Genomic DNA, 13,358 nt, shown 5'->3' on the forward strand with positions numbered 1-13,358 from the left:
CATATTTATTCATATTCATATTCACAGCCTTATATTTAAGTTTTCACCATTTAATTTGCTATAATTATGTTTTTTTTTAAATGTATTTTTGGGTTCAAAGCTATATCCTTTTTTCTTTTTTTTTATGTGGAATGCCGCTAAGTGCCGCTAAATTAATGCATGCCGCTAAATTAATGCATAATTAGGATTATGTTCTGTCTTTCTACTTACAGTAAACATTATTCTAAATCAATTGGATCCATGGACTTATTAAAATCATTTTTTAAAGAATGACGGAATTCATTCACGTTTTAAGTGTTATAAGTCAATGTTATCATTTAATATGTACCTGCTATTGGTGTAGGCTATTATATGAAGAAAATCAAAAAAGTGAGGGGGGACAATTATTAAAAAGGACAAAACCAAACAGTTTTTGATGTAATTTCACTGTTTCATAATTTAATAATTGCATGACAAAATAAAGAAAAAAATAACAATAAATGAATAAAATAAATAGTTTTTGTTGTACATGTCCACACATACCACTGTGGTGATTTTTATATAATTTTACTGTATAATTCTTTAATAAGTGCATGCCAAAATCATGGAAAATGCTAGCTTATTCATTATACATTCAAATTTTGAATATTCATAAAAAAACCTAAAAAATTTTTTACAGCATTTTACACAAGTGCCTAAAACGGTTAACTTTACTGTAGTTTTGCAGGTGGGTTTCTTGAAGCATCTTGTAGACATTGGAAGTTGTATCTGGAAGACCAGATAAAATATTAAATTGGAATAGGCCATATAAATGTTTATTCAAATGAACATATAAATATTTGTAAACATTCACCTGGAAGTTATGACATGTTTATGTTGTGGGTTAAGACACAAGTACACAAGGCATGATGAGAATTACCAAAACCTTCATTAAGCCAAACATAGAGTCAAATACACCAAACCTCATGGTTATCCCAAAGCCAGACAAAAGTAAATAAAAGTCTACAGGATAGTTTGTATGTGGATATAGTGAGGTCAATAGCATTGGTCATGACTTTGGTAACCAATTATAAAAAAATGTGTATAGTAAAGTAAGATGACAATCCCCACAATGGTACGTCACTACATACGATATGCGAATTTTCTAAAGAAGACGGCAGCGCCTTGAACACGCTCGCACCTTAATCTACCACGCGCCGTCGAGTAGACGCGCAATAAACTTGAAGCGCAGATAACGTGACCGTGCAAATGGTGTGACTGCAGTCTGCTCAGCCCCCTACACAGCGATCAGGTAAGGCCAAGGGTGTCAGATCTGCTCTACAGAACATTTAGTTGTGATTTTTATTTAATTTAATATAATAAAAAAAATAGAGTTGCATGATTGAATTATTTATTCATTTCCTTTCAATTTTTGCTTGGAAATGGCGAAATACTCGACTGGTTTTATCAGTAACTTCATACTCTTCCCTGTCTCTCCCTTTCTTTATCCTTTCCTTTATCAAGATATTTATATATCAAACGCCAGCATGTTCTATTTAAGTGTATTGTCACATTCATTAGCTATAACATCATGGCATTCAGCCTATTCTGTAATGCATCAGCAACTGCAGCTAACTTTAATGAAGCCCAAGTATATCAAACTGTTTTTTTCTATAACCTATATTTAGCATGAGTACATGCAAACATGTAACATAATAGCACTCCCACAGATACTCTCACACCACAATCAGGCGGTGTCATCTTGTACAGCATTTTATTTGAGATCCTTGGAGATTTATAACATCTTTAGTAGATTGAAACTTCTTAATTATTGCCCTGATGGTGGAAATGGGGATTTTCAATGCTTTAACTCTTTCCTCACAGCCACTTTCTACAAACCCGATTCCAAAAAAGTTGGGACATTGTACAAATTGTGAGTAAAAAGGAATGGAATAATTTACAAATTTCATAAATTTATATTTTATTCACAATAGTATATAACATATCAAATATTGAAAGTGAGACATTTTGAAATGTCATGCCAAATATTGGTTCATTTTAGATTTCATGAGAGCTACACATTCCAAAAAAGTTGGGACAGGTAGCAATAAGAGGTCGGAAAAGTTAAATGTACATAAAAGGAACCACTGGAGGACCAATTTGCTAAAAAGAGCCTCTCAGAGTGGTAGTGTCTCTCAGAAGTCAAGATAGGCAGAGTGTCACCTATTCCCCCAATTCTACAGCAAAAAATAGTGGAGCAATATCAGAAAGGAGTTTCTCTGAGAAAAATTGCAAAGAGTTTGAAGTTATCATCATCTACAGTGCATAATATCATCCAAAGATTCAGAGAATATGGAACAATCTCTGTGTAAGGGTCATGATCTAGAAGCGCAGGCGTTGTCTCTGGGCCAAGGCTCATTTAAAATGGACTGTTACAAAGTGGAAAACTGTTTGTTCTGTGTTCAGACAAATCAAAATTTGAAGTTCTTTTTGGAAAACTGGGATGCCATGTCATCCGGACTGAAGAGGAAAAGGACAAAACAAGTTGTCATCAGCGCTCAGTTCAGAAGCCTGCATCTCTGATGGTATGGGGTTGCATGAGTGCATTTGGCATGGGCAGGCTAAACATCTGGAAAGGCACCATCAATGCTGAAAGGTATATCCAAGTTCTAGAACAACATATGCTCCCATCTAGATGTCGTCTCTTTCAGGGAAGACCTTGCATTTACCAACATTACAATGCCAGACCACATACTGCATCAATTACAACATCATGGCTGCGTAGAAGAAGGATCCGGGTACTGAAATGGCCAGCCTGCAGTCAAGATCTTTCACCCATAGAAAACATTTGGTGCATCATAAAGAGGAAGATGTGACAAAGTAGATCTAAGACGGTTGAGAAACTAGAAGCATGTATTAGACAAGAATAGGACAACATTCCTATTCCTAAACTTGAGCAACGTATCTCCTCAGTTTCCAGACGTTTGCAGACTGTTATAAAAAGAAGAGGGGATGCCACACAATGGTAAACATGGCCTTGGCCCAATTTTTTAGATGTGTCGATGCCATAAAATTTAAAATCAACTTATTTTCCCCTTAAAATTATACATTTTCTATGTTGTACATGTTGTATTCTGAATAAAATATTGAAATTTAAATTTTTCACATCATTCCATTCTGTTTTAATTTACAATTTGTACAGTGTCCCAACTTTTTTGGAATCGGGTTTGTATTTTGTTGAGCTCAAAAATCTTTTCTGTTTTGCACATCAGAACTATATTCTTTTGGTTTTACTCCTTGTGATGGATTATTAATGGAATTGGGTTTTTTTAGTTACTCATATTTATAATCCTGTGGAGCAGGAAGTCATGGCAGGACAGTTTAATTATCCTAGTCACCCTGGTGTGCTTGCTAAAAAAAGAAAAGAAATTAAATTTACATGGGAATATACTTCAGAGATATTTTACTCATAAGAATTTTTAGGGGTGCCAATAGTTGTGGCCAACATGCATTGGAGAAAAGAGCTGGTAGTCTTAATTGGCCGCTTTCAATCACTATTTGATATTTATCCCGTTGCCTTACAACATAAACAAAAAATATACAAGTGAAAACAGTTTTATTGAGAAGTTGGCTGCATTAAAATGCAGTTCGTGAGCAGTATCAAATGTTTTTTGTTGTTGTTGTTTTTTTTTTTGCAAGTGGAATGCATTATACATGGTTATTCAATGTTTATAAGGAAATGTCAGCTTTTTTGGCAGTAGCATGTGCACAGTACATTGTCTAATAATTGGTCTTCAGTGTTACTCTTTGAGAGAAAAGCCTATAGATAATGCAAAACTTTGCAAGCACAACCATGAACACATATAGTCATGCCCACAAATATTGGCACCCTTGGCAAATATGTTCAAAAAAGGGTGTGAAAATTCATCTGCATTGTTAATCATTTTGAATTTTTATTAAAAAAATTCACAAGAATGTATCCTTTCATTGGATAATAAGAATTTAAAACGGATGGGAAATATCATTATGAAATTAATGTTTTTCTCAAATACTCGTTGGACACAATTATTGGCACCCCTAGAAATTCTTATGAGTAAAATATCTCTGAAGTATATTCCCATTCATATTCACAATTTTGAGGACTCCAGCATGATTATAAACATGAATTATACAGCCATTGCTTCCTGTTTCACAGAAATATAAAGTGGAGGGAAAACAAAGCCCAAATACCCTTAATCATCCATCACAATCAGAAAAACCAAAGAATATATTTCTGATGTGCAACAAAAGATGATTGAGCTTCACAAATTGGTGAAGTGGCTTTAAGAAAAGAGCTAGAGCATTGAAACTAAAAATGAGCTTTTTAGCAAAAAAAAAGTACTGTTACTTAAAATAAGTAACAGTGTTAAGGTCCAAAAATATGAAAGACATCATCAGAATAATCGATCTGCCATCAGTGGATCAACCGTAACTTTATGAAGTGATGAGAATACTTTTTGTACATAAAGAAAACAAAATTAACACATTTATTCAACAATTTTTCTCCTCTGTGTCTCTCCGCATCACCGTTGCACCATTTTGGAGAATACGAGCTGAACTCAAACGGCGTACACTCTACCTAAATACTTTTCATGTTTTTATGTTGGACTAATTTAAACTTCAATTACATCTTAGGCCATGTAGTTTTAATTTTTATTTATTTATTTGTTCAAGATTTCTATTGTATTAACAGCTCTGCATTAACTCTTGTATTAACAAAAAATTGTCCGCTATTTGTGGAGACTTTTTGAGTAGAAATGCATATTGCAATTTTGTTTTGTTGAAAATAAAACTCCTATAGTCCATAACTACTTCAGTTTTAAGTTATTTTAATATATGAATTCAGTTAAATCATCAAACATTTGTAATACTTGACAGTGACTTGCTTGACTCAAGTTATGACTTGAAATGCTTGACAAAATCAGTGACTTGACTTGACTTGACTTGACTTGATTTGACTTGAATTGACTTGATTTTAACAAAAATTGACCTGGTCTTGCTTGAGACTTGACGGTTAAGACTTGAGAGATACGTGACTTGCACATGTGTGACCTACTCTCACCTCTGATATTTACTGTATTAAAAGGTTACAGTATTGCTTCACTAAATGAAAGAGAGAGGGGAGAGAGAGGGGAGAGAGAGGTTGCTTCATCCACACAATACCAGACTATAAAAACGAACACCAAAGATTCTCTGCCTAATTTTTGCATTCATTACAGCAATACGACTACACTGGGAAATGGCCACTGCAGGAAAGGTATGTAAACTTGTCTTTTGGTCTCTGTTGCTTTTTTCTATAGAGCAGTTGATGAATTTTTTATATGACTCCAGTCCCTCTATACATTTAAGCTTATTTCAGTTCATCTATTGATGAGGAACAGTTTACAGTGCAAAGTCATCTTAAAAATAAATTCTATCGGAACGATATAATGCTAACATTTGAATGAGACTCTCATAAGAATGTTATGAATGCTTTAAGCCATCCAGTATAACTTACACTTAGAAAATATAAGCCAAAAAACTTAAGAAAAATATGCTAGATAAATGTCTTGTTTCAAATGTGATGGCTTGAATATACTTCATTATTGCAATGCACAAATGATTTGCTGCACTTCTAATTGTAATGCAATATAGGGTGAATACTGGTAAAGTGGGACACTTTCTGATAATTTATATTCTGCATACTTTTTTATTATGATCCAAATGTCTTAGCTGCTCATATGATACTATTCTAAATAGCTTAGGAGCTCAACTATACTATAGACAATAAAAAAGAAAGAAACATTAAACACAGGATGGATGACTCTTCCTCAAACACACAATGACCCCAAAACACATTTTTCAAGGCGCTTATGTCAAACTGGGACACCTTTATTGGAAAACTGGGACACTTAAAACACATTCAGTTGTTATTCAAGTGTAGGCCTTATAAATGAAATACAGAATAACAATATAAACAACAATATAAACAACAACAATAATATAAACATAACTTTTTTTAAGAAGGGGTGCAGGTACTCGCACCCTTCATCCTATCCTCACTCCATTGGTTCAACTTTTGCCCTGGCTTCTGACCTAGCCTATTCTTTGCTTTCCTTATCTCCTTCCTCCCTGTCCTCTTTTCTGACATTGGATTCTGAAATATGTAAAAATATAACATTACTCATTCATGTTTATTTACTATTAGCTAGTAGAGATGATCGGGTCACGTGGCGCTATAGGGATCTGTCACATTTACAAGCACCAAAACGTTATTTATTGTTTGAATTTCGTAATAAAAGTGACAGAATCTAAGAGCTAAGATTTGTTTTTATATCATAAGTAACCCGCTCTATCTAGTCTGTCGGTCTCCGTGTCCTCTTTGCTTCACGATTTTTCTGTGCGTGAGAAAATGGATGTGTGGCGTGAGAGCGTGTGAAAAGTGTTAATTGCGTGTGTCTCACGGTGAATGCGTGAGAGCTGGCGTAGTTTAAGTCAGTCTTTGTTGAAATATCTAGCTAACTAACTAAATATATGAGGGACATATAAAAAGGTAACTCTATTCCTCCATTAGAATGACTTGAATGGCTGTCCCAGTTTGCCAGTAAAACCCTGTCCCAGTTTAACAAATATGCTATTGGCAAACTGGGACAGTGTCAAAATCACATAAAAAAACCCCAAGAAGATTAATATGAATGTGAGTTTAAAAAATTCTGATTCACCATTACTTCCTATAACAAAATATGTAACAATTACAAATGATTCATGAGTTGTTTTATTTTCACAACCTTAACATTATTTGCCTCAGAATGCTGTCATTTTACTTACCATCACAGTTCACTGCAAGGTTGTTAAATATGATGTGCCACACCCCGGAAGTGATGTCATAGCCACAGATTTATTTATTTTTTTATCACATACTTGCTACCGATGAGCTCAGTGTTGATTTTTTGTAAAAAAAAAAAAAACATATCCATGTAAAGATATAAATTATTTAGCTTAACTGTCCCACTTTACCCATTGTCCCACTTTACCAGTATTCACCCTATATATATATATATATATATATATATATATATATTTGTGTGTGTGTGTGTGTATATATATATATATATACATATATACATATATATGTATATATGTATATATGTATATATATATACATATATACATATATATGTATATATATATATACATAGCTTGTGACATTCAGCCAAGTATGGTGACCCATACTCCAAATTCGTGGGAAGTCATGACCTGCATTTAACCCATCCAAAGTGCATATATATATATATATATATATATATATATATATATATATATATATATTTGTGTGTGTGTGTGTGTGTATATATATATATATATATATATGCACTTTGGATGGGTTAAATGCAGGTCATGACTTCCCACGAATTTGGAGTATGGGTCACCATACTTGGCTGAATGTCACAAGCTATGTATATATATATATATATATATATATATATATATATATATATATATATATATATATATATATATAGTATGTTTTTTTCTGTTGTTTGAATTGGTCATTATGCCAGTTTACTGCCAAACGGGCTGCCCACTGCTGTGTGTGTGTGTGTGTGTGTGTGTGTGTGTGTATATATATATATATATATATATATATATATATATATATATATGTATGCACTTTGGATGGGTTAAATGCAGGTCATGACTTCCCACGAATTTGGAGTATGGGTCACCATACTTGGCTGAATGTCACAAGCTATGTTAAGCCAAACAGCTGGACAACCTTCAACTATGGTTAAATCATGTAGATCACGTAGATCATGTAGATCACGTAGATCATGTAGATCACGTAGATCACGTAGATCATGCAACTGTGGTTATATAAACATCTATAGACTACTATTAAATAACGAAACTGAACCAAGTTCTTCTGTGTGCTAAAGGTGATTAAATGTCGGGCTGCTGTTGCCTGGGAGCCCAATAAGCCCCTGATAATGGAAGAAATAGAAGTCGCCCCACCTCAGGAAGGCGAAATACGAATTAAGGTGGGAAATGTCCCATAAAAGTTGTCAAATCGCACTGATAATGTTGTACACCATTATTGGTTAACATGTTTTTCTTGTTTATAAGGTTGTAGTCACAAGTGTTTGTCACACCGACCTTTATCACCTGTTTGAAGGGAAGGACAAACGGGGTTTTCCCACTGTCCTGGGACATGAGGGCGCTGGTGTGGTGGAGAGTGTGGGACCTGGAGTCACTGGTTTCAAAGCAGGTCACAAAATAAAACTAAATATTTATACGCATATGGACAGTTTACTCATAAATGAAAATTCCATCATCAATTACTCACACCCATGTCTTCTGAATTGAATCTTTTCATGAATCTTGTTATCTGGTTACCTAACTTTGTATTGTGTTTGTATTGGTTTGTTAATGAACAAAACACTATGTTGAAATAATTTATGTTTTCTGGTCAACAGGTGATAAGGTTATTCCAGTCTTCCTCTCTCAGTGTGGAAATTGCAGGTTCTGCAAGTCTCCAAAAACAAACCTGTGTGACAGCAGTTGGTAAGAAATGCAAACAACAGATCAACTTTTCACATTATGTAACATTGGACCACAAAACCATTCAGTTGCTCACATGAATATAAAAATAAATAAAAAAATAAATAATAAAAAAATCATGCATTTAGCAGACGCTTATATCCAAAGTGACTTACAGTGCATTCAGGCTAACATATTTTACCTAACATGTAGCAATAGCCAACAATTAATTGTATGATTTAAGATTTTTGTAAAGATTTTTAGGATTTTAAGTAAAGATCATGATCCATGAAGATATTTGTAAATGTCCTACCATAAATATATAAAAACTTAATTTATGTTTAGTAATATGCATTGTTAAGGACTTTGTTTTGACCACTTTAAAGGCAATTTTATCAATATTTTTGCACCTTCAGATTCCAGATTGACAAATATTGTCCTATCCTAACAAACCATACATAAATGAAATAATTATTTATTCAAATTTCAGTTGATGTATAAACTAAATTGTAAAAAAAAAAAAAAAAACCCTCATGATTGATTTTGTGGTCCTGGGTCATATATTTCATCCACAGGTCAACTAAATATCATGACACTATGTCTGATCCTTCAACGCGTCTCACTTGCCGTGGTCAGCCCATTCTGCAGTTCATGGGCACCAGTACCTTCTCTGAGTACACCGTCATCAATCAGATTGCTGTGGCCAAGATTGATGATAATGCCCCACTCGACCGCGTGTGTCTGCTCGGCTGCGGCATCACTACTGGTTATGGAGCTGCTGTCAACACAGCTGGGGTGTGTACAGATGTTGTGTGCACTCAAGCACTTAACTTGGACACTTAAGCCACACTTGAATGAAAGTTTTTGCTTCATATAACAAAATGTTGATTCAAGGGCCATTCATTTTAAAGAAAGAGAGCACAAGGACACTTTAAGAAAAACATTTAATAATAATAATGGTTGCACTTTATTTTATAGTACATGTACTAACATGTACTTATAGTGTACTTACAGTGTATTTGTCTAAGACAGTTCTGGTAACACAAGGTAACTACATGGGTTAGGGTTAGGTTTAGGGGTAGGTTCAGTGTTAGTACCTAGTTATTACATAGTTATTGTAATTACTATAATAAGTACATAGTATGTACGTGAGGAACAGGACTGTAAAATAAAGTGCTACCATAATAATTCCTTAGATTTATATAGCACTTTTCTAGGTACTCAAATTGCTTTACATTATCAGGGGGTATCTCCTGTTTTACCTATTTAACTAAATTAAATGTTAAAAGTTAATCTCAGCTGTGCTATACAACCAATAAATTAACAAAAAGTTAATACCGAGTAACTTACATTTTAAACAGGACTTAAACTTTAGACTTTAACTGTATTTCAATAATTTAAACACATTAAACACATTCCAATATCTACAGTGCTCTGATGTCAGTTAATGGTCACAAGACATGCAATTATACAAATGAAATATTAAATGTTTTAGTAGTTTTGTTTTATTTTGAATTATTTATTTTTATGATTTAATAAATTATTAGCTTATCATTAACTCACAAACCCCCTGCAGTTCACTCACCCGCAAACCCCAGTGTGTTTTATCAAATTAATCCGTGTAATCAAACTATTTGGTTGAGTGAATAATTCAATGGCTCAATTATAGAAGTTTCTCATTTCCCATTATAAAAGTCTCATTTCAAAGGCGGCGACCTCAGTAGGTTGCATTTTTTTGGACTCATATGTAATTGAAGCTGTTCCATTTCAGAAAAGCAACCATTATATATATATATATATATATATATATATATATATATATATATATATGTAAAATGGTATGCATATTGTGTACCATATGGTTCACGGGCACATTCCAAATGGAAGTGATCATCCCTATCACCTTGGAGTGGAGACTAGTTTGGAGTGAGCAGGGCAAGTGTGTGCCATTATGTAGTCGTTTGGAATGTACTTGGCAAAGGGAGGGACAATGTCCTCATTATTTTCAGCTGGCATGTTCCTGTGGGCAGCAGGGTTGCCAGGTTTTCACAACAAAACCCACCCTAATGCTACATGACTAGCCGAATGCGAGTTGAGGTAGTCCCCTGATAAAAATTGCATTCCGGGGGATAAAAACACTATTTTTGGCGGGTTCCCCTGGTAGAATTCCCATTACAGGTGCTTAATATCATGTTATTGCAGATGTTTCAACCTGCAGCAACAGTGTTAAAGTAGCCCTAATCTGCAGGAAAACCACAGACTTGGCAACGCTGCAAAACAGCACTTCCGTAATGGACACCGGCATAAAAAATATACATTTTATATTTTAAAATGTTTATACATATTAGTTTGAATATATTAGCATATTTTAAAAAAACTTTTCAACATATAAAATGTATGTTTATTTGCAACAGTTATGATAACAACAATAAAAAGACCTTTATGTTGCGTTGTCACTGGAACATGCCAGCTGAAAATAACTAGGCTATTGTCGCTCCCTCTGCCAAGTGGCTTCCAAACGACTACATAACGGCACACACTTGCCCATCTCACTCCAAACTAGTCTCCACTCCAAGGTGATAGGGATGATCACTTCCATTTGGAATTTGCCCGTGAACCGTACGGTACACGATACGCATACCTTTACACTCCTGTAAATGTGAGCCAAAATCATCACAATTAAAAGAACCAAAGACTCAAACTACTTCAGTCTGTGTACACTGAAATTATTTAATACAAGAGTTTCACAATTTGAGTTGAATTACTGAAATAAATACATTTTTCCACGACATTCTAATTTATTGAGAGGCACCTGTATATTAATGTATATATTTGTGTAAGATGTTTACACAAGTAATTTGCTTGTGTTTGTGTGAAGGTCACTCCAGGCTCAACCTGTGCAGTGTTTGGAATGGGTGCAGTAGGTCTGGCTGCAGTCATGGGCTGTAAAAACGCCGGAGCCTCCCGCATCTTCGCTGTGGATATTAATGAGCAGAAGTTTGAGAAGGCAAAGGTCTTTGGTGCCACTGATTTTCTGAATCCGAAGGCATATGATAAACCCATCTCTGAAGTCCTTGCAGAACTTACCAATGGAGGAGTGGATTACTCACTTGAGTGTGTGGGCAACACTGAAGTAATGGTAAGACCTGCCTGACACATTTTTGAAAGGTGCATTTATTTTCTAACTTATTTAAAAGCTTTCAGTATGTGACGTGTGTGAATTAATGCCTCTTTGACCTCAGAGAACTGCGCTGGAGTCATGTGTTAAAGGTTGGGGTGTGAGTGTTTTAGTTGGCTGGACTGATGTGAAGGACTTCTCTGCAAGGCCAATCCAGCTCTTATCTGGGAAAACCTGGAAAGGATCTTTGTTCGGAGGTAATCAAGCTGTCAGTTAATGCTTTCTATGGCTTTCAGAGAAAGAACTTGAGTACATGCTTGTGCATAAAGTACATTTATTTATTTTTATGCAAAGGTTATAAAAGCAAGGACTCTGTTCCAAACCTGGTTTGCGACTACATGAACGGCAAAATAAAGCTTGACGAGTTCATAACGCACAAAATGACTATTGAGCAGGTCAACGATGCCATCAACCTCATGAAGACTGGAGAGTGGTATATTTGTTACTCACATCTTTCTGTTTTTGAGTTTAATTTGAGTAGAAAATAAAGTCCTAATCTTTGTTTCCCACTTTACAGCATTCGATGCGTCCTGAATATATCCAAATGAGAAGCAAATCATCTTCACCCAAGCAGTTTCTAGGCCAGCTTATGCACTTCACCTTCTTTGCAGTATTTGAGTAACAGCTGGATGCATTCAAGGACTTTAATAGCATATTCCAGCCCTCTGCTTTAACTAAACATTAATGTTTAACATAAAAAAACTGTTATATTCATCTGCAAGGCAAAATGCTTCTGAAAAGTTTAAGAAAATGCCATCTGTGCCAAATAAAAAGAGAGACCAGCATGTAAATCATGTCGTGTGTTTTTGTATAACCAATTTATGATGCTGTCAACATAGTTTATTTCTTTTTTTCTGAGCCAGATTATCCAGTCTTGCTTACATAACCATAATGGGAATGTTGAGAAGCACCAGAAAATATGCAGCTGCAGCTTGAAACCAAACACTACGTTTACATGCACCCAAATAATCCGTTTGTAATCAGATTGACTGCTCAATCGGATAGAAAAACGTTCATAAACAAACTTTAATCAATCCGATTGAGCTCGATCCGAATGAAATTTCGATTGGATTGAAGGGGGTGCTTTATTCCTCTTCCAATACGATTGAGAGTGCATGTAAACACTCGATCGTAATGAACCACGAAACTAAAAGGACTGCACATGTGCAAGGACGCAGAAATAACTTAATTACATATGACGAACGGAAGGAGCGGCTCTTCCCTTTGAATAAAGCAGGGACGTAGCTTTCTTTTCAGAAGTGAGGGGGACAGACAGAAATTATATATATATAATATAAAACATTACAATAGAACATTTCTGTAATCTATATAGCCTACCAGTCAACAGTTTTTGAACAGTAAGATGTTTTATGTTTTTAAAGAAGTCTCTTCTGTTCACCAAACCTGCATTTATTTGATCCAAAGTACAGCAAAAGTATTAATATTGTGAAATATTTGTACTATTTAAAAAAAACTATTTTCTATTTGAATATATTTAAAAATATAATTTATTCCTGTGATCAAAGGAGAATTTTCAGCATCATCACTCCAGTCTTTAGTGTCACATCCTTAAGAAATCAAATCATTCTAAAATGCTGATTTGCTGATTATTAATATTTGATTTAGCAGGCTCTAAAATCTCAATAAATTATATTTTGAAATATAT

The 13,358-nt window shown here is 34.5% G+C and overlaps 1 protein-coding gene across 1 annotated transcript; it reads left to right on the forward strand.

Annotated features, from left to right (window-relative positions):
- The first annotated feature begins 1,170 nt into the window (after positions 1-1,170).
- Positions 1,171-12,483, forward strand: LOC113120144 (alcohol dehydrogenase 1-like). Its single transcript, XM_026290085.1, has 10 exons — positions 1,171-1,270; positions 5,217-5,254; positions 7,914-8,015; positions 8,101-8,242; positions 8,451-8,538; positions 9,090-9,309; positions 11,393-11,653; positions 11,757-11,889; positions 11,987-12,125; positions 12,210-12,483. Exons 2-10 carry the CDS (start codon positions 5,237-5,239, stop codon positions 12,238-12,240), a joined length of 1,134 nt encoding a protein of 377 aa, XP_026145870.1. The 5' UTR covers positions 1,171-1,270; positions 5,217-5,236; the 3' UTR covers positions 12,241-12,483.
- Positions 12,484-13,358: the final 875 nt, after the last annotated feature.

The sequence above is a fragment of the Carassius auratus genome, chromosome 2 (genome assembly GCF_003368295.1).
Source record: "Carassius auratus strain Wakin chromosome 2, ASM336829v1, whole genome shotgun sequence".
NCBI lineage: Eukaryota > Metazoa > Chordata > Actinopteri > Cypriniformes > Cyprinidae > Carassius > Carassius auratus.